At 45.6% G+C, this 24,845-nt stretch overlaps 2 protein-coding genes across 25 annotated transcripts in view; both read right to left on the reverse strand.

The window, feature by feature from the left end:
* INPP4A (inositol polyphosphate-4-phosphatase type I A) overlaps nucleotides 1-6,775 on the reverse strand; it is a 106,461-nt gene extending 99,686 nt beyond the window's left edge. For 4 of the 20 annotated variants that reach the window (XM_033125277.1, XM_033125282.1, XM_033125280.1 and 1 more), the window contains exon 1: nucleotides 6,576-6,773. The gene's annotated coding sequence lies outside the window, so the exon portion shown is untranslated. Of the gene's footprint in view, nucleotides 1-606; nucleotides 722-5,974; nucleotides 5,998-6,575 lie in introns of those variants that run through there. The other 16 variants (XM_033125287.1, XM_033125283.1, XM_033125286.1 and 13 more) reach the window with 8 other exon arrangements.
* An 8,009-nt stretch (nucleotides 6,776-14,784) lies between these two features.
* Nucleotides 14,785-24,845, reverse strand: part of CNGA3 (cyclic nucleotide gated channel subunit alpha 3) — a 41,572-nt gene continuing 31,511 nt past the window's right edge. For all 5 annotated transcript variants that reach the window (XM_033124223.1, XM_033124222.1, XM_033124220.1 and 2 more), the window contains one exon: nucleotides 14,785-17,779. In XM_033124223.1, the coding sequence (XP_032980114.1) occupies nucleotides 16,380-17,779 (1,400 nt within the window). In that variant the 3' untranslated portion in view covers nucleotides 14,785-16,379. The remainder of the gene's footprint in view (nucleotides 17,780-24,845) is intronic.

A 24,845-nucleotide genomic window follows, 5' to 3' on the forward strand; every position in this document is an offset into this window, starting at 1 on the left:
TTTTTTATGGATTGACATGAACCTTGGAAAGTCAAAAAAATCTAGAAATACCTCAGCTCACTAGTTCCACGAAAAATTTGGAACAGCGGGCTATTTTGATCTCACAAATTACACCATGAGGGTGGCTATTTTACTTCACCCAGACATAAAGTTGGAGCTATTCGACTTGCAAAAGGGGACAATAAAGCTGTTCGTTCTGGGCAAAGCCAGAGAGAGCAACAAACTGCCACTGAAAGTAATCCCTTCGGCCAATTCCGTCAGCATTTCTCAAGCCCCTGCTAACAGTATTGTCTGGATTCTGTTCTGACTGAGCAAGGGAGACCAGAGTATATACAAACTAGGCATCTGCACACACTTTGGGAACAGCTTCGAAAGGGAATCGCAGGCCAGACCTGGGCCAGACAGCTTGTCAACAACACTGCTTCCTTTAAGGAAGCACCGAGCCCAGCAGGAGGATGTGGGCCTCGCTCCGAGCAGCTGGAGAGGCCGCAGGCCGTAGAGCTGGGCAACGGCTGGGCCAGTAAACCAGGCGCCAGGAGAGCAAAGCTGCCCGCAGGCTCCTTAAACACTTCTCATTCACACTGTGGCTGACCACTCACCACTCACCCTCCCTTCTTCCTACTCGGGGACTGTCCTCTCTGGATTCAGGAAAAGCCAGTGAGTCCCATCTCCAGCCGAGGATTGGCTGGGGTCTTGATCACAGCACTTCTCCTATGTGACCTTGTATCAGAATCACCTGAGGGCTTGTGAAACGATCTGGGCCCCACCCCTGGCCCCACCCCGGAGTTCCTCATGGAGGGCGGGGCCTGAGCCGCTGCTGATCTGGGGACTAAACGGAGGGACAGTTCTAAGGCCATCAGCACACACCACACTCACAGCCTCAGTTCTCGGTCCTCACTGCTCCACAGCCGAATGGAGGACCGGTAGACACCGGCTAGGGACTGGCTGGCGCATGTGGTTCCCTGCTCCTGTTCCTGTCAGTCCCACTGGCCCTAAGGACCATCTTGTAATCATGAAGAGATGGACCCTGGATGAAACCAGCAGTGATGGGTGCAGAGAGGAGAAGCATCTAGGTCTTTGCTGAAACTGCAGCACTGCTGACACAATGGGATGCTCGTGCTGTGCGGTAATAAATGTTATCGTTTACTTGGCAGCCCAAAGCACCCCAACTGACACACCCTGTCATCCAGGGAGACCCCTGAACTAGGCTTCCCTGTTTCCTCAGAAGACGCTATTCCTCAGAAGACGCCATTCCCCAGAAGCACCCACCTGCCTAACTATATATTCACTTTACACGGCTGGAATACATCTGGGTCATTCTTCTTGAAAATTCAACCTAATAGGTTAAAGAATCCACCACTGGAAAGGCAAGCAACACAGGAGAGGGCAGGGAAGAGTTCCACACCCCAGAGTGAATTCACATTCCCGCCAGCTCCTGTAACAGCAGCTGGTACCAGCTGATGGGCTGTGGTGGAGACACGAGCAGCGAGCGAGCGGGAAGAGAGGACGGGCTTCAGAGGCCCAGAACCCTGCCTCGTGAGGGCGACAGGAGCAGCGTTGGAGACCCAGGTCAGGAGAATGACCAGGTGCCTGAGGGAAAGGGCTCAGACAGGGTCCCAGGAACGGAGCTGGGAGGAGGTGAACGCTTTCCTCCTCCAGAGGTCCCCTGCCCGCCTCCTGGAGACCAGAGGACACCCCTCTGTCTTCCTGACCCTATTCCAGAAAATAGACACCTCATTTTTATCACCATAACATGACCCTCCCCCACTGGGTGCTACCTGCTTCTGAGGCCTTTATCAGGCAAACCTCAGTGAACAGACTCCATATGGAAAGGCCTGCCGTGTCTTACCTGCCCCTGTTAGGGGCCAAGGGCCAGCTGGAGAGCCCGGGACCGGCCATGAGCCCAGAGTGTGCACAGACTACAGACGGTTTCCTGCTCCCCAGCCAGGTTATGACGAAAAGGAAGGTTAAGAGATTAAACCCACAGAGAAAAGGCTGACGTAAACCCAAACTCCAGTTTGCCTGCACCTGTTCTGTACGTGAACTCCTAGGAACAGCTGCTGGCCCTGAGCGCTCCGCAGGGGCCAGGTGTCACTCCAAGCACTCACCGTCTACTGACTCATCTTACCCCCACACAAGCCTATGAGGTGGCTACCACCAGCAGCCTCGTTTTGCGAGGAGAAAACCGAGGCACAGAAAGGTCAAGCTACTTGCCCAAAGTCACACAGCTAGTTGGGGGCTCACAGGCAGCTCAGCTCCAGAGCCCACAAGTTCCAGGAGTAAAATAAATGGCTTGAAAGAGGTGTACACTCAGCGTGCAGGACTGAGTAACAAAAGTTCTTGCTTATAAATTAAAATACCGAAAATATAAATTGTTGCTACTGGGGATTCAAGAGGATTCATTTTCACCCCAACATTGCTCCATGAAGCACGGCATTACTTTTCACAACCTGAGAAGGATGCTATGGGATTCACTGGAAATGACACTAAATCCAGACAGACCTAGGTTTGAAGGCCAGTGCAACCACTTGCTCACAACCACCCGGAGGGGGGTGCCTTAACCATGCCTCACCCTGGCGTCCTCAATACCCCGAATCCCCTCCTCACTGCAATCTCCCTCCCCAGAGGATGTGCATGGACCCTGTGGGGCCTGGAATGCAGGGGTGCTCAGAAAATGGTCCTTCTCCTTTAAGATGAACACACATCCCTCAAAGGAAACTTCTAAGGCTGCCGACAATAAAGTCCAAAGTTATAGTAACTTCCACAGTCCAGTAGGATAAAGAAGAACAATCTAATAAGAAAAAATGGCCAAAGGCTAGGAAAAGGTAATTCACAGAAGCTAAAATATAAGCTGGCAAGAAAAGGTTTTCACTATGTTGGGTAAGTTGGGAAATGTAATTAAAACAATAATGTCTTCTTTATCCATTAGGTTGACAAAAATTACTGAGATTGATACTCTTCAGTGTCGGTTGAGTGGAAAGGGAAAAGTCAGTTTCATACTAACGAAAGGAGCACAATCTGATAAAGCCTCTTGGCAGTGGGGCCAGGGGGCAATTTGGCAAAACTATCGACTGAAAATTAGTCTTTTACCCAGAAATTCTACTTCGAGGCATCTAGGAGACTGAGATATTTGTGAGTGTTAAGAATGGTACGGTTCACAGACTCCACACTATTTTTAGAGCAGAAAAGTGGAAACAACCTAAATGTCCATCAATAAAGGATAGTTAAGTTATGGTTCACCCATACTCTGGAATACAGACCAAAAAAAAAAAAAAAAAAGGCCAACTCTTCATGTCAGTGCATATAGCTCTCCAGGCACAGCATTAAATTTAAAAAGCTAATGAGAGAAAATTTTGTATAACATGTTCACATTTATGCTAACGATGAGAACAATTGTCCACTGAAATGGCCTAGAAGCAGTGACACCCCAGTAGCCATGCACATACCTTGCACCCCAATACACCTTGCATCCCAATCTTGGTTTTTTAAATACCATTCTCCACTAAAAGGGACCAGGGCTCTTTAGTGAAATGGCTGATTCCAGGGCTGGAAAGTACAGACTGTGTCTTGAAAGAAGAAGCCTTCAGAGAGTGATCAGGACACATCAAGACGACCTGCAAGCCAACGTGATGCAGGTCCTGCAGGTCAAGCCTGGGACAATTTAAGCAACAAAATGAATGAGTGACAGACGATAATCTACTGCGTAAAGCAGGGATCCATGAGTGCAGAGATGTAAATCAAAGAAGGGAAAGAAAAGTCCTTCCTTTCGGCACAATTCCAATAAGTATAGAAAGAAATATGAGACTGGAAAATCACCATCTGTCAACCAGCATCATAACTGACTCAGGTGAGAATCATCGATGGAATCTAGAACTAGTGATGAAAGTATGAGGAGTCAAAGGTACGTATATTTACATAGTCTCAAGTGATCTCCCTGTGAGATACGTATTCATGACGAAGGGGAATGGTAACTTTTCTGTGAGGGAGCCTGGCAGACACCACCTTAATCAAGGGATCAAAGTTAACATGCCCAGTGAACGGGACTCAGCGACAGCATCTGAGACACACTAAGATGGCTGCTCAAAAAAAAAAAAAAAAAAAATTTAAAGAGAGCAAGGTGTACCTATGTATGAAATATAGGTAAATTCCTACAGGGGGATAGGTTCATGACGGCATTTTCCTTAAAAGCACAGAGAGACAAAATGAAGTGGGCTGCCCTGGTGCTAACGTTGGTCTCCCCAGAATATGCTCTCTTCACAGGACTTCTGGTCCAGGACACTGGAACACACTGTTTTGAAAGATCTCTGAAGACCAGCGCATTAATCAAGTTCCACAAAAGACAAACCGACATAATTAAGCCTCCTTCACTGCAGATTTGTGCTGGGGTTTTTTTTCCCCTTGGTGATAGCCAAAGCATCCTGACACTATGAGAAGCTGAGAATACTATGGGGATTTGCCTGGAATATGTAACCTATAAAGGTGTTTTCTGTAAGAAACCAGGATAAAAACAGTCTTGGTCCCAAGTCTCCCCCTCCACCCCTCCACTCTGTCTTACTGGATTCTTGAGATGTTAAGCCACAGGGTACAGGTTGGGGATCAGGTGGTCCCACACGCCTTCCCATTCCATTCCTCTGGTGCATTTGCAGATTTGCTGGCTGAAAAGAATGCTCCCAGGTCAGCAGGTGGCTAACGGGACTCACAGGGTCAACAGTTCTGTCCTCATACCTCCTGTCTCTGAAGCTTTACAGTTCACAACAAACTCTCATGTATATTATTTCATCCTTTCCTTAAAGTGATTTGTTTTCTAAAGATCCTAATATTCAGTATAACAGCAATATGACAAAATACCCAGTTTCCAAAACAATGGGATAACTGTGTCCGCTCAACTTCGACTCTAGTTGGAACATAGGACTTGTACCTGAGCAGATGAACACTCTGAGACAGCATTAGCCAAGTGAAGAGTAGCTAGATAAATAAAGTAGCTACTAGAATTAGTATGACTAATTCTGTCTCAGTTCCATAGAAACATAGCCATCCTTTCTCTTTGAATCTGTCTGGCAGACATTCATTTAAGCCCTATCTTCAGGGCAAACCATTCCTGTAACTCTGGCTTATTGCTACAGATGTGTTTACAAGACAAAGCAGGGCACGCCTTGTGGGGCTCTGTTCACAAACAACACTGCCACAGATTGGGGTGTAAGGTGCGTTCATCGACCTGGGGTGTCACTGCTTCTAGGCCATTTCAGTGGACGACCACAGTGACCTTCCCACGTGGACAGCATCACTCATCTTTCTTCAAACAAACCAATAAATTCAATCTTCCAGGATTAAACATTTCTTCAAAGAACCCCCGAAGGAAAGGTCCTAGGCTAGATCCAAAGACAAAAGTCCTGCTAAAGAAAGCCTATTTTCAACCAAAGAAAAACTAGGCTGAATTCTAGGCCAACCTACAGCTATGCTACGCGCACAACCAATGCCTACAGCATCTAGACTGCAAAAACACTCAGCAAAGTAGGTTCTGTTCTCACCTTTCAGAGAGGAGAAAATTCAGAACCACCGTTAGCAAGTGGCAGGTCCAAGATTCACACCCAAGTCCGCCCGTCTGTCCCCACCTCACTAGCTTGCCCACAGTCCACACAAACCATGGTGAACGGAGACAAATCAAGCAGAACCTCACTGCAACATTCAAACTGCCACCCCAGCCCCTTCCCTTGGTTTAGATGCCCTAAGGGGCAGGTGACCTATCAAACTCTCCTCCTAAGGTGCCTCCCCCCACACAAAACACATTCAGAGGCAAGGCAAAAGACAAGGAGATGGGCTTTACCACAGCCTCTAATTATTTCCCACCCAGAGGAATACTTTCATGATCTGTCATTACAGACGAACTCAGGCAGGAGGAACACACCATTATGTAATGTCAGAGGGCAGACGACACGGGGGAGGGAAAGCGGAGCCCACAAAGACATAAATTTACCTTTGACATTTTGAGTGTTTCAGTCTTCTGGGGCCTACACTTGCATGATTGGCTTTTCAAGAGAGGGTGATAGCTGCCTGCAAATGTCTCAGGCCTCAATTCATTGACTAGCAAAGCCAGAAAGCAACAAAAAATGCAAAGATGCCAGAAATGCTGGCAGGGGCCAGGGGGCCGGCTGCGAGGGGCAGAGCTGCGAGGATCGACGGCAGATTTCCCAAACTGAGCTGCACGTTTATTTTTACCCGGTATGTTGACACCTGAAACACCGCGAGGCCTTCGGCATCTGGAGTCGCCAGATCCGCCCTGGACGCACCAGGCAGGCGCCGACCGGCCCGGGGCGCCGCGTCCCGCGTCCCGCTCCCTTCGGCCGGGGCGCCGGGTGTGCACTCTGCCTGGTGCGCAGGGCCGGACAGACCTCCAAAGATGCAACCGCGACTGAACCGCTATGCTGCAGATTTCCATGACAACCGCGGCGCCGTCCGCACCCGGCGCACGGGGTGTCGGGATGCGCGCCGCGCCCCGCCGGGGGCATCCCGAGGCCGGTTCCGTCGTGCCCCGGGCCCGGCCGCCCCCAGGCCCACCTGCCCGCCCACCCACCTACCTGCCGCGCCCCGACCCGCGGCGCCCGCGCCGGGCTGCCCCGCCGTCCTCGTTCCTGCGGGCCGCGCGCCCGAGCCCCGCAGCTGCAGCGCCGCCGCTGAGTCGCCAAGTCGCGGGCTCCGGCCCGGCTCCACACGCTGGTCCTCTTGCGCCGGCCCGCGGCGCCCAGCCCGGCCGCCAACCAGCCGCAGCCCGAAGCCCCTGCGTGTCCACCGCTCAGGAGGACGCGCGGCCCCGCCCCGCCCCGCCCCGCCCGCCCCTCGCCGCGCATGCGCCCCGCCGGGTCCGCCTCCGAGACGGACTTCTGAATCCTACTTGTGGGTTCCCGCGAGACCCCACGCCCGGCAGGGACTGAACCGCCTCTCGGGGCTTGGACCTCTGCACATAACTGAGGCTCCTGAGGCCCTGACATGTCCCCAGGGAAGACGGTTCCATAGGAGAGCTGCCACCCGGGGACACGCTCCACCTTTTGCCCGCAGAGTGAGCGCGCCGCCTGTGGTGCAGGTGCACGCAATCCCTGGGAGATGTTTGGCAACGCAACACTCTCAACCTAGAAACACGAAAAATTAACAACAAACTGCGAACATGCAGATAAGCAGAAAAGAGAGAAAATGCTAACATCCTTCCAGACCTGTGCTGGCCTATTGTGTAAATATGCATGTATAGACTCTCATCAAATATCAGCTCCCTACACTTCTCTCCCAAAGTGTTATTTTTCCATAGAAGTTTTGGAAGAAATTTTTCACTTTAATGTGACTTCAAACCTTAATGTTTATGCTTGAGCAAGGGTAAATACTGGACTGAATATAAACATTTATTTTATCTTGAAGTCTTTAAATTTTATCAGAAAAAAAATTGTTCTCCTTAAAACTTCTTAAAACTATTTTAATTCAATAAACCAGAACACTTCTCAGGCCACATCCCTCAGGTATAAAAGCAAGCATTCATAATTTGCTTTTTAAAAAAAAAGATACTATCCATATGTTAGAAATTTAAACAAGAATTTAAGTCTCCCCATGTCACCGAAAACCAAATGCAGACATCAGTCTGGAAAAAAAATAAGCAAATACAAAACTATTTTTAAAGTTTAATTTTTTTCTGATGATTTTATTTCTCCTCTGAAAAGTAATTTATTAACAAAACACTTTTTATTATTTGTTCAGATAAATGGAAAGAAATTTTGACAGAACTTTAATCCAGAAAATCAAACTTGTGGAAATGTGAAAATATTTTTATATTTTATTTTCTAAAATAAGGGTGACCAATATACCTGATTTACCTGGGACAACCCCAGTTGACACCTTTTATCCAGCAAAACTATTAATAGGGTCCCCTTTTACTCTCAAAACTGTTCTTTGAAGAGTTCAGACAATACATTTTATGGCCATGCTAGCTTTAATCAAGGCCAGAGAGTTTTTAAATCAATAGCTTTTTAAAAAAAAGAAATTTAAATTCACGTTTAAAAATAGATATCAGTTCAATTTCAACAATTTATTCATTTAGCATAGTAACAAACATTAAATGAGGATCAGGCTTTCAATAACATTTGTCGTTTGATTTCTGCATTTTCAGTGTGGCAAGGAATACAGTTCCAATTATACTGTAGAGTAAACATTATCAAGAGAAAAGGAGCCAAGTTTGTTAGTAAATATGGTGCTATGCATTCCCTACGCATCACAACATAATGGAAGAAAGGAGCCCCATCCTTTAGAAACTCCCAAAGTGGGTTGCCCAACCAGGAGCATTAACATCCTCTCAGAACCTGCCAGAAATGCAAATTCCCAGGCCCAATGCTAGACCTGCTGAATCATAAACACACAACCTAGATAATCTTATATACAATTAGGAAGTTGGTTTAGATCATCTACATGTGATAATTATGAGCTGAACTGTGTTATTTGGAGGATTTGAACCAACCTAAATGAGAATTTCTTTTTGGGCTATTAAACATGAGTTATGTTTATATGTGCTTTTATTAGAGAATATATGTAACTGTAATCAACAGCCCTGCTGCCCAAGTCCTAGCCCCAGAGACTTGTCACTATCTGACTTGTCTGACAGCTTACTGGAAAAAAATCCGATTTCAAGGCTTGTCCTTAATTGACCTGACTCGGAGCTTACTCTGTGCAAATGGCTCTATCCACAGGGCATTCGGTGAAGCAATCAGTAGCAGTTGCTTAACACCATAGCTGCCTAAGGTGGTGACACCAGTTGGAGCTAACAAGAGGCTGGCCAAATAACTTAAAAGGAAATACTGAGGACTAGATGTCCATGAGGGGACTTTGGAAAGATCTGACATCTTTCTGAGAATTTAAAAGTACACACACATGTACAGCTGTGCGCATGCCCAGGAAAGAATTGAGAAGGCCATAACCTCTCAGTTCTGGGTAGCCTTAAAGTTTTGAGCAAGTAAGAAGTGAAGGCTAAGGCAGAGTTGTAAACCTCCTGCCTGAGCATCGAAGACATGTATCAACATACAGAGCCCATCCTGAAAGACAGGAAGACATATTTATTGGTTCCAGCATTTGAGAATATCTTTGTCTAATCATTAGCAAGTCATTAAGCTAACTAAGCAAGGGCTCCAGTGCCTACAAATGACAAAGAATACAGACTTTAAAGAATTATTCCAAGGGAGTCACTAAACAAACAAAAAGCAACAACAAATGCTGGGTTAGGGAAAATATGGTTTCTGGAATTGCCACATTATATTATTTAAAATGTCCAGTTTTAAACAAAAAGTTATGAGACACGTAAAGAAACAGGAAAGAACACAGGCTAAAAGGTAGCTAATAGAATGTCCACCAGAAAATAAAATGTTGGACTTACCAGACAAAGACTCAAAATCAGTTATCATAAATATGTTCAAAGAACTAAAGGAAATAATGTCCCAAAAATTAAAGGAAAGTATGAGACTATCAATAAAAAGATGGGAATTACAAAAAAGAACCAAATAGAAATCCTATAATCAAAAGGTACAACAACTGAAATGAAAAATCTGTTAGAGGTGTACAACAACAGGTTTGAGCTGGCAGAAGAAAGAATTAGCACTTGAAGATAGGTCAACTGATATTGCCTATCTGAGGAACATAAAGAAAAAAAGAATGAAGAAATATGAACAGAGCCTCAAAGATCTGTGGGATACCATGTGACATATCAACATACACCTAACAGGAGTTCCAGAGAAGAGGAGAGAGAAAAGTACAGAAAGAATATTTGAAGATATAATGGCTAAAAACTTCCCAATTTGATTAAAAAAAAAATGTGAGGAAAAACACTAATCTACACATCCAAGAAGTTCAATAAACTCCACTTCGGATAAATTCAAAGAGATTCACACCTAGACACATTGTAATCAAGCTGTCAAAAGCCAAAGATGGAGAGAATCTGGAAAGCATCAAGAGAGAGAAGCAAGTTTCCACCACATGAAGAGCATCACCAGGGAGAAGAGGGTGGGAGAAGGAGGATATGCCATGAAATAAGGAGGTCAGCCCTTGCCTGTCTTTCCTACTTCATCTGAAGCCATCCCAACTTTTAAGAGTATGTGCTAGCATTGTAGAGTATAGAATGAATGACTACATGAATGAATGGTGCTGATAGCATGAAATAAAGTGCTAACCAGATGCTGAACTTTCAATGACTTATTTCAACAGCCCCAGCATCTCTATCCACAGAAGAGGCGAGGGTCCAGAAGGCCAAAAGCTCCAGGGTAATGCAGGCAGCAGCCTGTTTTCACTCTTCATCTGGAGCTTCATGTCATTGCCACATCAGTTTCCAGCACTCCTCTCAGGACTGCGTTACAAACAGGTCCAGAAATGCACTGAAAGGCGGGGTCCTGAATCTCAGTGTGGAATGGCGCTGGACTCTTACCAGGTGTGGAGGGAACAGTAAAGGTGGCAGAGGGACACAGAAGAATGGCTTCCCCCTCCATAATTGTTGGAGATCTGCGTACTTCTGAGCCCAAGGAACAAACTGAGAAAGCTGATGACTCACCCAAGGGACTGAAGATGAACATATAAATTCCCAAGATGCAGTAAAAGTAGGATGATGGTTTCATTTAAGACAATGTCAGTTGCTCCTGAGTACACTAAGAAATGGATCTCTGCACAGAAGATCCAGATCTTCTTACTGATGGGGAAGAAAAACGGAGTCTAAAAAGAAAAAGAAAAAGGGAGTCATTTGTTATAGTCCCCTTATTTGTCACTGCCCGAAACAAAAATCAATCCTATGAAAGGAGTTGCCAAAAATAAAAGTTTGTTTGCAAAGTTGTCTAAAATTGCTGTTGTGTTTTTTTATTTTCTTAGAGAATCAATGTTACAAATGGCAAGGAAGTGTCCAGGAAGTCTATAGATTTCTATTTAACTGGTATTATAACAATGTTTCTATTAGAACACAAAACCACAATTCTATCAGGTTAGCAAGAATCTTTCTCTTTGCTGCAATCAGATCTCCCCCTCCCATCCCCACCCTGCCCATCCCCCATTAGTCAGAAAGATAAGCAACCCAGACTGAATGGTGGGGGTGCCATCCGGGTATGAGTTAGGAGGACGTGGAGCAAAGCTTAGCCTGGGCAAGGTCAAGGGAGTGGGAAAGGGAGGCTGGATAAGAGACTGGGGCTCCCTTACCAGCCTCTCCTCCTTCTCACCCTCTCCTAAACCTGTGGATTTGCCTTTTGCCCCCCACACCTGCAAAAGTGGGCCTTGATCTAAGGGTGAGTAACTTTTCTAAAGAGTGAGCTTTTGGTAGAAAATGGAATTACTTTTAAATATATTTGACCTGAATTACTGAGTGGCTCGTAGAAGACAAAAATGAATTACAAGGACAGAACTCTATATTCCACAATGTATATCTAACTTAAACTAGAGAGGAAATAGGATTTTCCCCAAAAAAGAATTTTTAAAAAGCCAAATTAATTGCTGAAATCAGAATAAATTTCAGTGGTTCTCAACTAGTCCCCCTAGGGGACACTGAGAAGTGTGTGGAAAGGGGGCTGGCTTGTCAAGGTAACTACAGGTGCTAATGGCACTTAGTGTGACGTGTGTGGAGGCAGGGCGGATACCCAGTGTCCTCAGTGTGACACTCCCAACACGGGAGGGACTGCCCTGCTCCAGACAACTGCAAAACCCGTGACAGTGACGGCTTAGAGCCAACCTCCCCCAGTTCCAGTTCCTTCCATGATAACGTGTTTTTAATATTTTGGGGAAAGAATCCATCTTAACTTCCAGGCCAACATTAGACAAAGCACCAGTGGCCACCCAGAGTGACCTACAGAACACAACGGCCACAGTCCTCTTCTGTTCTCCAGGTAAGATCAGAGAAGGACAGAGCTGGAGCAGCTCCAGAAACTGGCTGACCCACGCCCCTGTCCCTGCCACAGGTGCAGAGACGCAATGGCCATGATGTCACCCGGCTGGCTAGAAGCAACATTAACCCGCCACAGCGGCCCCAGAGCCCTGAACACAGTACCCTTTGCCTACAACACATTGGGAAACACGGTGGAGCTTGACCATTTGCTCATTTAACTTGTGCAAATCCAACTGGCTGAGTATGGGGGAAGCAATATAAATGAACCGTGCAGGAGACGCTGCCCACGCTTCCACTGCGGAAGGGAGCGGGGACCCCAACAGCATCTCAGAGTGCGAGCAGCTCACCGTACTGACACTCAACAGGCCAGGACCGTGCAGCCAATTTTTATTTTTCAGTTAATGGATTTTTTTATTTCTCAATATGAACAATTATAACACACTTAAAGCACACTTAACACACTTAAAACACATTTTAAAAACTTATATGAAGCAAATTATCAAAGGTTAAAAGAGAAATTTTGAATTGTTAGGAATTCAAAATCACTAAGGTATATTGATTTGTTATGAAATAGATATACACACTTTCGTGGACATGAATAATTTCACAATTTTAATGCTTACGTGTCCCATCATCTTTTTTCTGGAGATTGATCATGGCATTTGCCAGCTTTTCCTGTGACACTGTAAATCTTTGTTTTTTTCCCCTTTCTTCCGCCTCCCCCCAACTCCTGTTCAAGCCACTGTTTCTCAGTCTAGTTGTGTAGGACACAGCTCCCTGGCCCATGCTGGTATTATGAGCCTTGCACTCCCTTGGGCTGAGGCAGTCGGTTGCCAGTCATCTATCGATGGCTCACAGCAGCTCACAGCTGCTCACGATGGCTGAGATCTCAGCATTCAGTGCTCCAACCACCTGAGCCACCAGGCCAGCCCGACATTGTAAATCTTAAGGAGAAGCTACATTCCCCAGGGGCGACTGATATTGGCTAACTGATTTTGTATATGAATATATACAAAAGAAATCAGAAGTGAACCGTTGCTACAGATATGCTGCGACACTCTAGTGGGAGTCAAAAATTGACTTGATTAAAAACCCATGACTCCACAGTTAAGTGAAAGGAAACGATACCCAGCCGCCCTGTCCAGACAAAACTCTTTAGCTCCCCCTGTTGGAGAATTGTCATATTGTAATCACTACATTAGAACAAGACCCTCTACTGCCATCTTCTGGAAAATGGTCACAATAAACACAAAAATTGATGGCGACAAATGCAGGATGCTTTTTGGAAGGGACTCTTTTGGGCAGTGCACAACTACTAGAGCGACCATGTGTGACAGACCTGAACATAGCTACTAAAAACAAGCCAATTCTTTCTTCTGGTCCTCAGCCAAAGAATGAGCCATCTGCTCCACTAAAGGGAAAACAGGCTATGCTAGATCTACTGTGTTTCCCCCAAAATAAGACCAGGTCTTATATTAATTTTTGCTCCAAAAGACGCATTAGGGCTTGTGTTCAGGGGACGTCATCCTGAAAAATCACGCTAGGGCTTATTTTCCAGTTAGGTCATATGTTCGAGGAAACACGGCGACAGACCGGAAGCAGAGGACAAGGCAAGCGATGTCCTGAGGCCTGAGGTTGTTTTAACTGCACTTCATTTCTCTCCTCACCCAGGCTTCGTATAAGGGTGACACTGTTTCTCTGGCATGTTTGGTCAGCATAAAATAGGATTGGCGTGGAAACTCACAGAAAATAAAATTCAAATGACTAATAAACAAATGGGGAAAATATTAAAATCACGTGTGAACAAATAAATACAAATGAAACGACGCTGTCAATCAAGCCCAAAGCCCGTCTCCCTGTCCTTGCATTTCTGGAACTCTCTACAAGGAAGATTGGAAGGAAGGGGAAGGGGAGAAGGGACTTTCTGTTTCCTGTCTGCCTGCTCTCCTGCTTATATAGCCCTAGCAATCTCACCATGCAATGCCCCTCTTCAGATTATGTCCAAAGTTCCATCTTTGCCCAACTCTTCTGAGTTCCTAAATTACCAGGAACAGCCAGGAGGATCCAGCTCTGAGGGGTTCCTCTGAGCACCCTTTCCCTTTGTTCCCCCAGCCCGAGGGCGAATAGCTGTTCCCTGCAGTTCCTCTCTCCAGATAACCTCAGTGCTCTGTTTCTGCCCTTTCAGCCCTCCACCACCTATACAATTAATTCCCTCTATGGTGAAACACCTAACATATTATATGTTTTTCCTAATTTGTTCTTAGATTATGATATTTAGGTTACTTCCTTTTTTTCTATTAAAAACAATGCTGCAACAAACATTTGTACCTGTCTCTGGATTCATGTAGGTGAGAGCTTTCCTACAATGTGGAGCCAGTAGTAGGGTTGCTAGGTGACAGGGGTGAGCATCTTCATCTTTATGAGTCAAAAATTCCTCTCTGCAATTTAGAAAAGCATTTTCAGTCTGCCAAAGTCCACATTCTAACTTACCACCCGAACTCCTTGGGCATAAGCAGTGGGAAAAGCTGGGGATATGCTTACCCAGGCTGTCCCCAGCTTCCTGCCTCAACATCCCCCCCATGGTGACCCTGGACAAATGCTGCCAGCAAATTTAGCATCTCACCTGGAATACACTTCATATCTGAGTGCTTTGATCTTTTCCCTCGGACAAACGTTGCAGCTTTGGCGGCATTTTCTTACCTGCTTCTGGCTGTGGATGGCCCCTCATGTGGACTCTGTGCTGTCCCGCGCTCACCAGCCTCATTCTCTCTGGGGAGGCCAGGCCATTGCCCTAGAAATATACCCCAGGACTGCATCTTCCCTCATGACAAAATATGAAGCAGGAGTCATTCAATGATTTTTTAATCTAGGCCTTTATTTTTTCTTTGTAAATATGAATGTAGGCATCATTGACAGTTAAGGCTTTTAAAATATATACATTTTGAGAATACATTGCTAGTTACATTTTGCTAATGATATGAGCTTGGATCACACCTTCCTTTAATAGACATTTTAAGTTCATTTTCAAAAGTTAAAATGGTCAGATGATCCATTATGAACACCAGAAGAGACCCATAATACATACTCAAAAGTACAGCACCTTTTGTACGAACGACATGGGGGCCCCTTTATGTAGCATACGGATGATGACATTAGACCACAGAGACTTCCCAGTGACCAAAGCAAAATGAGACATTTTGTCTGAGAAGAAGAGAGAAGAAAGAGGAAGAAGAGAAGGGAAGACAGAAGAAAGGAAGGAAGGAGAAAGAGGGAAGAGAAAGAGAGAGACACATTGAAAGGAAGAGAAGGAACCCCTGCCCTTATGGCTTGTCTGCATCAGGGGAACAACTCCCTTCGGATAATTTACAATGTGTATTTAAGCAAAGGATGGACCATGATGGTTATAATTCTCAATCATAGAATCCAAATATATAAATATCTTATAAAATGTTAATGGAATTCTATTCAGTGGATTTTTTTTACAGCTAGATTCTGCAGTCTAAATGCTTTTCTCTAGCTAAGAGCTTTGCCTCAGGATGTAATTCTGAGGGACGGTGAGGCTTCCTCTCCCGGAATGAAGGAAGGGGCAGTTTGCAAAGATATGGCCTAAGGAACACATCTTCTCAAAGTCCCAGTCGTCAGCTTTGTGTGGCTGAGGACCCCATTCCAACCTCCAACCTAAAAGGCGAGCCGCTCCCCGGAACATGACTGTCCTCCAGCTCAGAACCTCCAGTCCAGACTGGCTGCCCAGAACCCTCATGCAAGAACATGAGAAGCTGTCTTTGAGTCCCTTTGGCAAGTTAGGAGAAGAGGTCCCCTTCCCCGACGGAGATGCTCTTTTCTATGAAACAGATTCCCATTTCACAGAGGCTGGATAGCAGAACATCTGGATTTGTGTCACAGACTTGAAGTGACCCCAAATGGGGCCACCTTGCTTCACCCTGTGTTTGTCACAGCACCACCAAAGTCCCAGGGTTTCTAGGGTGCCAAAGAACCTATGAGGTGATACCAGATTCAGAAATCTGTCCCAAACTGCCTGGTGTGAGGCTGATTTCAGTTCATTACCACATTGTAGTTTTAGCTTTTGTGACATCTCCCTTAGCAGGTGGCAGGAGGAGGTGTGGGAATAGGAAGGGGACTAACTAACCTTCCGTTTACACCAAAAAGAAGGTCAAAAATCTAAAAATTCCTTATGGATAAGAAAAAAAAAGAGTTCTGTGCCCACAATTTCATATGCTTGCACTGGGGACACCTCGCACGTTACAATGCCCTGTCCCATGCAGTTTCGTGTGGCCCTCGTCACAACCTGCACTTGACAGGGGACGACACAACGAAGCTCCTTTTCCAGATGTGGAAACCGAGGCTCTCTCCTGAGGCCACAACAGCTTGCAAAAGGCCAAAGAGCTGGACAGCCTTCCTTCCACGTCCCTTTTCATGTAGCTACAGCCACAGAGCGTCACACTGACAGCTGGCTCCAGGAAGCAGGAAACAGACCTGTGCCTGTTCACTGTTGTTTGGGCTCTGGTTCTGGGGGGTCCCCATCAGGCAGAGGGCTGCCCCCACAGAGCTTCACCTGGCTTTCCAGCTGGCTGAGACGCTGCTTCACTCTCATCTGGGTGGCGTTGTACTCGGCCAGGAGCCGTGCGAACCTGGTCTGCAGGGTGTCCAGGGAGGACTCGAGGTGCTCCACCTTCTCCTCCAGGTCCTGGGGGTCTGGCCCGGCCTCGGCCAGGTCCTCGTCCATCAGGTTGTCCTTGATGAGGACCTGGCGGCCCTTCTCCTCCAGAGCCCTCTTGGCGTCAGGGTACTCGGTGAGTGCCTCCATCAGGTCAGCCTTGGAAAGGCAGAACAGGTCCGAGTAACCAATGCTGCGGATGTTGGCAGTCCTGCGGTTCCCCGACTTGCTCCCCTTGATGTTTAAGATGCTGATCTCCCCAAAGTAACTCCCATCACTGAGGACCACGAACTGGGTGATCCCATCGTCGGCCACCACTGCCAGCTTGCCCTCCTTGATGATGTACATCTCCCGCCCAATGTCCCCCTTCTTGCAGATGTAGTCCCCAGGGCTGAACACCGTGGGCCGCAGCTTCAGCACCAGCTCCACCAGCAGCCCCGCCTCGCAGTCCTGGAAGATGCGGACCTTCTTCAGCGTGTCCAGGTGCACGTTGACGGCGATCTCAGCCTTTAGCTTGTCCGGGAGGCTCCTAAGCACCTCTTTCTCATCCATGGTGTTCCTGTTGGCCCACAGGTAGTCAAACCACCGGATAACCCGCGTCTCCAAGTCCTTGGTCACCTTGCGGAACTGCATATACTGCTTGACCGAGTCGATCTTGGCCTGGAACTCAGCCCGGGAGGCGTTCATGTTCGAGATCATGGAGCCCACGTTGCCCACGATGGTGGCAAAAATCAGGACACCCACCAGGAAGTCTATGACCACGAAGAGATACTCCCCATCTTTCACAGGAGGCGGGGTCTCACCGATGGTTGTCAAGGTCAAGGTGGACCAGTAGAGACTGTAAATGTACTTCCTGGAGAGGCGCCCATACTCTGGGTTTGAGATATTTGGGTACACCCAGGAATCGGTCCCAAAACCGATGAACTTGGAGATGGCGAAGTAGATGCAGGCATTCCAGTGGATGATGACAAGAATGTAGAAGACCAAGTTCCCGATCCTGAACACGTTGGGATAATTGGTCCTCGTCTCTGTGCGATCGAAGAATTCGAAGAGCCGGGTCAGCTTCAGTAGGCGGTTGAACCTCAGTTCTGGGTAGTTTATGCCCAGCTTAAAATATGCCAGGTCTGTGGGGAGCAGGGACAACACGTCCAGCTTGAAATGCAAGGTCTTTGTGTAATGCTGCCACAGCCTCTTGGTGTCCCTGACCATCAGACCTTGCTCGAGGAAGCCTAAAGAAGAAGATGGAGGTCATCTGGACATCAAAGTGGCTGCCTGTTTTTCACTATGGCCCAAAGAAAGGTATTTCACAACATGACTACAGAAGACATAGTTATACACATATAGTAGAAACCACTTCAGAAACCACACTACAGAGAAGGCACTCTGATATTTTCTAGTCTGTGATGTTCTCATCTATTTTATTCAATTAAAAAATATAGATCAACTGGGTACATTTGAACGTGGTTTGGGTATTAGATGATAGCAAGGAATGATCGTTAAATTTTAAAAGATAAATAGAAGTTATACTTTTAAAAATGGGCCCTTTAAAGTTAGAGATAGGTGCTGAAAAGGTTACTGTCTGAGTTTTGCTTTAAAATACTCCAGCCAAGAAAAGGGGGTTTTGGGGGATATGAAACAAGATTAGCAAAATGCTGGTAACTGTCCATGATACCACTGTGGGGAGCCATAATTTCTTGTTATTTTAATGCCTTGCAGACTGGCTCAATTTATAATTAACTTGTTTCAGCTTCTAAGGCATTATCTCTGTCTGCACCTGGAGGGTGCTTGCAAGCTGCTGAGGAATGAGGTGGGAGTGACCGGTTCTCGGACACTGAGGACTGAAGACTAACAGGATAATTGGTGGGCTTTGTCATGATATAATGACTTTGAAGCAGTTTCAAGGATTTTGTATCTTGTATGTAAAAAAATTTACTCTTAATGAGATAACAGCATTGAGGTTTGTTTGATGATTCTGTAAGTTCTGCTTTTCTGTGTTTTAGGTAAAAGATAACACTCTGTGATGTCACGCATTCCTGTAAGCATTGAACTATAGATGCTGCACGTATGCATAGGGTATATAAGTGGAAGTTTTCAATAAAGAGGTGCTTCAGTATCACTGGAGACCGGCCGCATCATCATCATTGTGAGTGTCTTTTCATTCCCACTCCCCCTTTCAGGATCCGCGTTGATTCGTGGCTGCTGGTCAGCCGCAATTGGCGCCCAACGTGGGGCCTGAACACGGGGGATTCAGTGAGGAACACCGTACGGATTGGTACCGGCTCGGTTCACGAGCTAAACGGAGCTACGGTGAGTAGGACACTGTCCCCTCGGTCGAATGAGTGTGTGAGTGAGTGATAGCTCCACGACCTCGTGTTACGGAGCTTGTTTGGGCTATTTATTTGTGTGAAAGAAGGGCCGAGTCAGGGAAAAGAGAAATAGGTCACGCTATCAGCAAGGACCTGTGTGTTAGAAAACTTAAGAAAATGGGTCACGCCAGCAGCAAGGACCTGTATGTTAGAGGCCTCAAAAAAGTTCTTGCCGCCCGTGGCAGCAGGGTGAGCAAAGAGCAATTAGATAAATTTTTAGAATTTGTAAAGGAAGTTTGCCCTAAGTTTCCAAATAAAGGTACCGTCAGCTTGGAAACTGGGAAAAAGGTTGGAGAACAATTACAGGACTATTATATTGCCCAAGGACCTCAGCGGGTCCCTATAAAAACATTCGGGTTATGGACTTTGATAAGAGACTGTTTAAATCTTAAAAGTGAGAGTTGTAGACTAGAAAAAGTAAAACAAGCTGGAAATGAAAAAATTCTTCCATCTGCCGCCTCTCCGGAGGATAGGGAGGAGGGGGGGAAAGTCAGATATGCAGAGGGACTTGCTAAGCATAATAAAGAGCTGGAAAAAAGGGAGGGGGCTGACTGTGCTGAGGAAGCTCCTATACATAACAAAGAACCTGCTAGCCAGGGACCTCCAGATGATCAATGGAAAAATTTAGGCCCTCAAGATCAGAAAGATTTAGAAGAAGCTGCAGCTAAATATGACAGGGAAAAATATTCCGTAATGGCTGCAGCTCAAGAAAGCAGGCGGTTTGTAGATCCTATCTTTACGCTTACAGAGCAAATAAAGATGCTTCAAGGACAATTAGTAGAACTCAAGATTACTAGGGAAGGGGAAAATTGTCCCAGGCCTCTCCAGATTCCTTATAGAGAGGAGGATTGTCCCAGGCCTCCCCAGATTCCTTATAGAGATCCGAGAAATCCAGGGGGTGGTGAATCCCCTGTAATTAACCCCACTGCACCACCTCCAGAGGGACCTCGTATGTGGGACCCTCTGCTGCCACCACCGCAGCCACCGATTTGGGACATGTTTACTAAGCCTCCGCCAGGATACGTTAAGCCAGGGTCAGATTCCCTTGTACGTTCTCCGCTTCAGCTAGCTTGTGAGGAAGCTCACAAGCAAGGAGAATCTACAGGATGTTTTGGAGTTTATCCTCTCTTTCAGAGAACGGATCAGACAAAAAATCAAGTTAGGAAATGGAGACCTTTTCAGTGGAAACAAGTAAAGGAATTAAAAGAGGCCTGTGCTCAGTATGGCCCTATAGCTCCTTTTACCATGGCAATTTTAGATGCTTTGTCCAGTGAGGCTACTCCTCCAGAGGACTGGAAGAAAATTGCTTATGCTTGCCTGTCCGGAGGTGACTTTCTTATATGGAAATCAGAATTCTATGAAAATTGTAAGATCAGGGCTAATGAAAATAACATGAGAAATATTCCAATCACTTTTGAAATGCTTGCAGGAGAGGGACCCAAGTATGAGGATGCTAGAAATCAATGGGGTTTTGCACCTCGTGTTTATGATCAAATTGCCTCAGCAGCCAAAAATGCTTGGCGAATGTTGCCTGATAAAAATAGCAAAGAAGAACAGGTTACTCAGATAAGACAGGGAGCTGATGAATCTTTTCAAGATTTTGTGTCTCGCCTTACTGTTGCTGCGGGACGGACCTTTGGAGCGTCTGTAGCCACGCAGGCTTTCATTAAACAGCTTGCTTATGAAAATGCAAATTCTGCCTGCCAAGCGATTATTAGGCCCATTAAAAAAAAAGGCACTATCTCTGATTTTATCCGTTCCTGTGCCGATGTCGGCCCCTCCTTTTCACAGGGAGTGGCCCTGGCTGCCGCTTTGCAAGGAAAAAGCATTCATGAAGTAATGCAGCAACAGGCCAAGCTTCATGCTAGTGGCCGCGCAGGAGCTTGTTTTAACTGTGGAAAAATGGGACATCGAGCTTCTCAATGCCCACATAAAATGGAGACTAACAATCCGTCGGCTACTGCTGTGGTTAAAAAACCTCCAGGGCCTTATCCCAGGTGCAAGAAAGGCGTTCATTGGGCTAATGAATGTAAATCCAAAACTGACAAAGACGGCAAACCCTTACAGGGAAACTGGGTGAGGGGCCAGCCCCAGGCCCCGACTCAGCAATGTTATGGGGCACTGCAGGTTCAGGAACAGACCCAGGAGCCGAAAAAGAACAAACCCCTGCTAGGAAGCATGTCACAGACTTATTCAGGGCCACCACAGACAGCGCAGGATTGGACTTGTGTTCCACCTCCGACATCATATTAACTCCTGAGATGGGCATACAGGCCCTTCCCACAGAGATTTTTGGCCCCTTGCCTTATAAAACTGTAGGGTTACTGTTAGGACGAAGTAGCTCTACTATGAAAGGTATCCATGTTTCCCCAGGAGTTATTGATGAGGATTTTACAGGAGAAATTAAAATCATGGTCCATTCTCCTTTAAATATTTCTGCCATACCTGCTGGAACCCGAATTGCTCAGTTAATTATTTTGCCTCGCATTAAGGTGGGGAAGAATAGACAAGATCAGAAATGAGGAGATCGAGGATTTGGCTCCTCAGATGCTTATTGGATTCAGAAAATAAAGAGAGATCGGCCAGTACTGCTACTTAAAATAAATAAAAAAAGTTTTCAAAAAATTTTAGATACTGGAGCTGATGTGTCCTACATATCTGCTGAACATTGGCCTTCTAATTGGCCGACGCATCTTACTAATACAGATCTACAAGGCATAGGCCAATCTCATTCTCCTCAACAAAGTAGTAATCTTTTATCTTGGCAGGATGAGGAAGGTCATCAGGGAACTTTCCAACCGTATATTATCCCTGGCCTCCCAGTCAATCTCTGGGGACGAGATATTATGAGTGATATGGGAGTTTATCTCTTTAGCCCAAACACCCAAGTAACTCAGCAAATGTTTGATCAAGGGCTCCTCCCAGGACAGGGCTTAAAAATTAAAGGACAGGGACGACAAAAACCCATATCACCTAATCCTAATTTACAAAAAACAGGTTTAGGATATTTTCCCCGGGGGTCATAGATTTACCTGTACTCCACCAAAGGACAACAGAGGCTATAATTTAAAAAACAGATACGCCTGTGTGGGTAGATCAATGGCCCCTTACGCAAAAAAAGATATCGGCCGCTCAAGCGCTTGTACAGGAGCAGCTTAAAAAAGGCCATGTGATTCAATCTAATTCACCCTGGAATTCGCCTATTTTTGTAATCAAAAAAAAAAAAAAAAAAAAAAAATGGAGATTGTTACAGGATTTAAAAAAAGTAAATAAAACTATGAAAGTTATGGGTGCCCTCCAGCCAGGGTTACCACACCCTTCTGCCACTCCTAAAAAACTTAAAACAGATAATGGCTCCGGCTACACCAGTAAAAAATTTGCTTTATTTTGTCAACAATTTTTAATTAATCATGTTACTGGCATTCCTTACAATCCCCAGGGACAAGGGATTGTTGAACGTACTCATGGCACATTAAAAGTCATTTTACAAAAAATAAAAAAGGGGGAGTTATATCCCCTAACGCCCCATAATTACTTGTCTTTTTATTCAAAATTTTTTGACTTTGGATGCCTATGTTAAGAGTGCAGCTGAACGTTTCTGGCATCCTTCTGCCGTCCCTGAGGCTTTGGTCAGAAACAAGGATCCACTTACTGGATCATGGCAAGGCCCAGACCCAGTCCTCATATGGGGCCGAGGGCATGTTTGTGTTTTTCCACAGGATGCAGATAGTCCTCGGTGGCTGCCAGAACGATTGGTGCGACATGTGGACCCTCTACCTGCTGATGACATTGATGACCCTCAGCAATGCAGAAGAAGACCAGACGTATTGGGCCTACGTACCTGATCCACCTATTCTCCACCCTGCTGTATGGGAAGGTCCTGAGATTCCAGACTATGTCAATGACACTCACGCCCTAGGATTGCCTTCTGATGGACACATGAAACAACATTTGGAAAGTTTTGTAAATCAGGCACTCCCTGCAGTCAGGTGACTGATTTACAAGACGGGACTAGAGACTGGTCTAAGAAATCTGTTAATGTATCTGCTTGTGTTCCTTCCCCTTATACACTTTTGATTGGAAATATTAATGTACCTTTTGTAGGAGTTCAGTATATGGGAGATGTGATTCAAAGTATAAAAGTTAAATCTTATTTAGAATGTCATTCAGAATATCATTGGATATGTGTTACTTCTAAAAGGTATAATAATAGTCAATATGATTGAAATCGGGTTCGTTTACATCTTCAAGAAATTTGGCATGATGTTAATGTGTCTTTAGATATGTTTCAGCTTCATGAGAAAATTCAAAATATGAGCGAAGCTGAACCCTTAAAATTTGATGCAGCTCAGGCTGCTTCTGAGTTTATTGATGTTCTTAGGAATACTATGCCATCTATGCCTCATATTACCCATTCTGTTATGATTTTTCTTATATTGGACATCTGTGTCTGTTTGGTTCTGTGCCTACTCCCCATCCTCATTAAATGTTTCATCAGCAGGATGTTAGACTTGCGAGCTGACATCCATCAGCTTGAGCTTAAGACAAGGCCTTAAGTCTCTCTCTCCCCCTTGTATGTATTGGGACGGGTTAGCCAATGACGGGTAAATCCTGGGAGGTCCTTCAACACCTAAGACAGGGCTTGTATTAAAAAATACAAGTTCCAAAGACGGGTTAATTGATGAGACGGTCCCGGGGTGCCTAAGACAGGCACCGTCACCTTATATCTCCTGTAATATGGATTTTGCTTCAATAAAATAAAAAAGGGGGAGATGTGGGGAGCCATAATTTCTTGTTATTTTAATGCCTTGCAGACTGGCTCAATTTATAATTAACTTGTTTCAGCTTCTAAGGCATTATCTCTGCCTGCACCTGGAGGGTGCTTGCAAGCTGCTGAGGAATGAGGTGGGAGTGACCGGTTCTCGGACACTGAGGACTGAAGACTAACAGGATAATTGGTGGGCTTTGTCATGATATAATGACTTTGAAGCAATTTCAAGGATTTTGTATCTTGTATGTAAAAAAATTTACTCTTAATGAGATAACAGCATTGAGGTTTGTTTGATGATTCTGTAAGTTCTGCTTTTCTGTGTTTTAGGTAAAAGATAACACTCTGTGATGTCACGCATTCCTGTAAGCATTGAACTATAGATGCTGCACGTATGCATAGGGTATATAAGTGGAAGTTTTCAATAAAGAGGTGCTTCAGTATCACTGGAGACCGGCCGCATCATCATCATTGTGAGTGTCTTTTCATTCCCACTCCCCCTTTCAGGATCCGCGTTGATTCGTGGCTGCTGGTCAGCCGCATACCACTTGCTCTGAATTTGCCTATGTTTGAAAATACGAATAAAAATTTTAAAAGCATAGGTCCTGGCCTATCCAATTGATTTCATCAGTCATTAATGGGTATGGCCTGCCTTTTGGAGAGATTGCTTGGGAAAGCAGTAGCTCTCCTTCCTGGCTGCACATTGCTGCAACCCTAGGGGCTCTGAAAACATATGAAGCCTGAGACACCCCGCCCCCCACCCCCAAATCAGATTGAGAGTCATGAGATGAGGTGTTATTACTGGTGAAATCAATCTGGTGAGCATGACTTGCATTCTTCTTTTTTTTTTTTTTTTTTTTTTTTTAACATTTTCAAATGAGTGGAAAAGTAGAGAGAATAATATAACGAATATTTTTTAGGTTTGGGTAAGTATCAGAATCACCCTGCGGGCTCTGTGTAACACAGAGTGCTGGGCCGTCCCCAAAGTTAGATCTGGGGCACTTCTAACAATATCCAGGGACAACTCTGCGGCAGACGGAGGTAGCACTGCCCCCTCTGGGAAAAGCAAACATCAAGTTTGTTGTCACCTGCTAGGAGCACCCTGCTGCCCAGCCCCCTTGCCCCTATTTCATTTTTTGTTACGCTTGTGTTTATTGATTG

The sequence above is a fragment of the Rhinolophus ferrumequinum genome, chromosome 13 (assembly GCF_004115265.2).
Source record: "Rhinolophus ferrumequinum isolate MPI-CBG mRhiFer1 chromosome 13, mRhiFer1_v1.p, whole genome shotgun sequence".
Lineage (NCBI taxonomy): Eukaryota > Metazoa > Chordata > Mammalia > Chiroptera > Rhinolophidae > Rhinolophus > Rhinolophus ferrumequinum.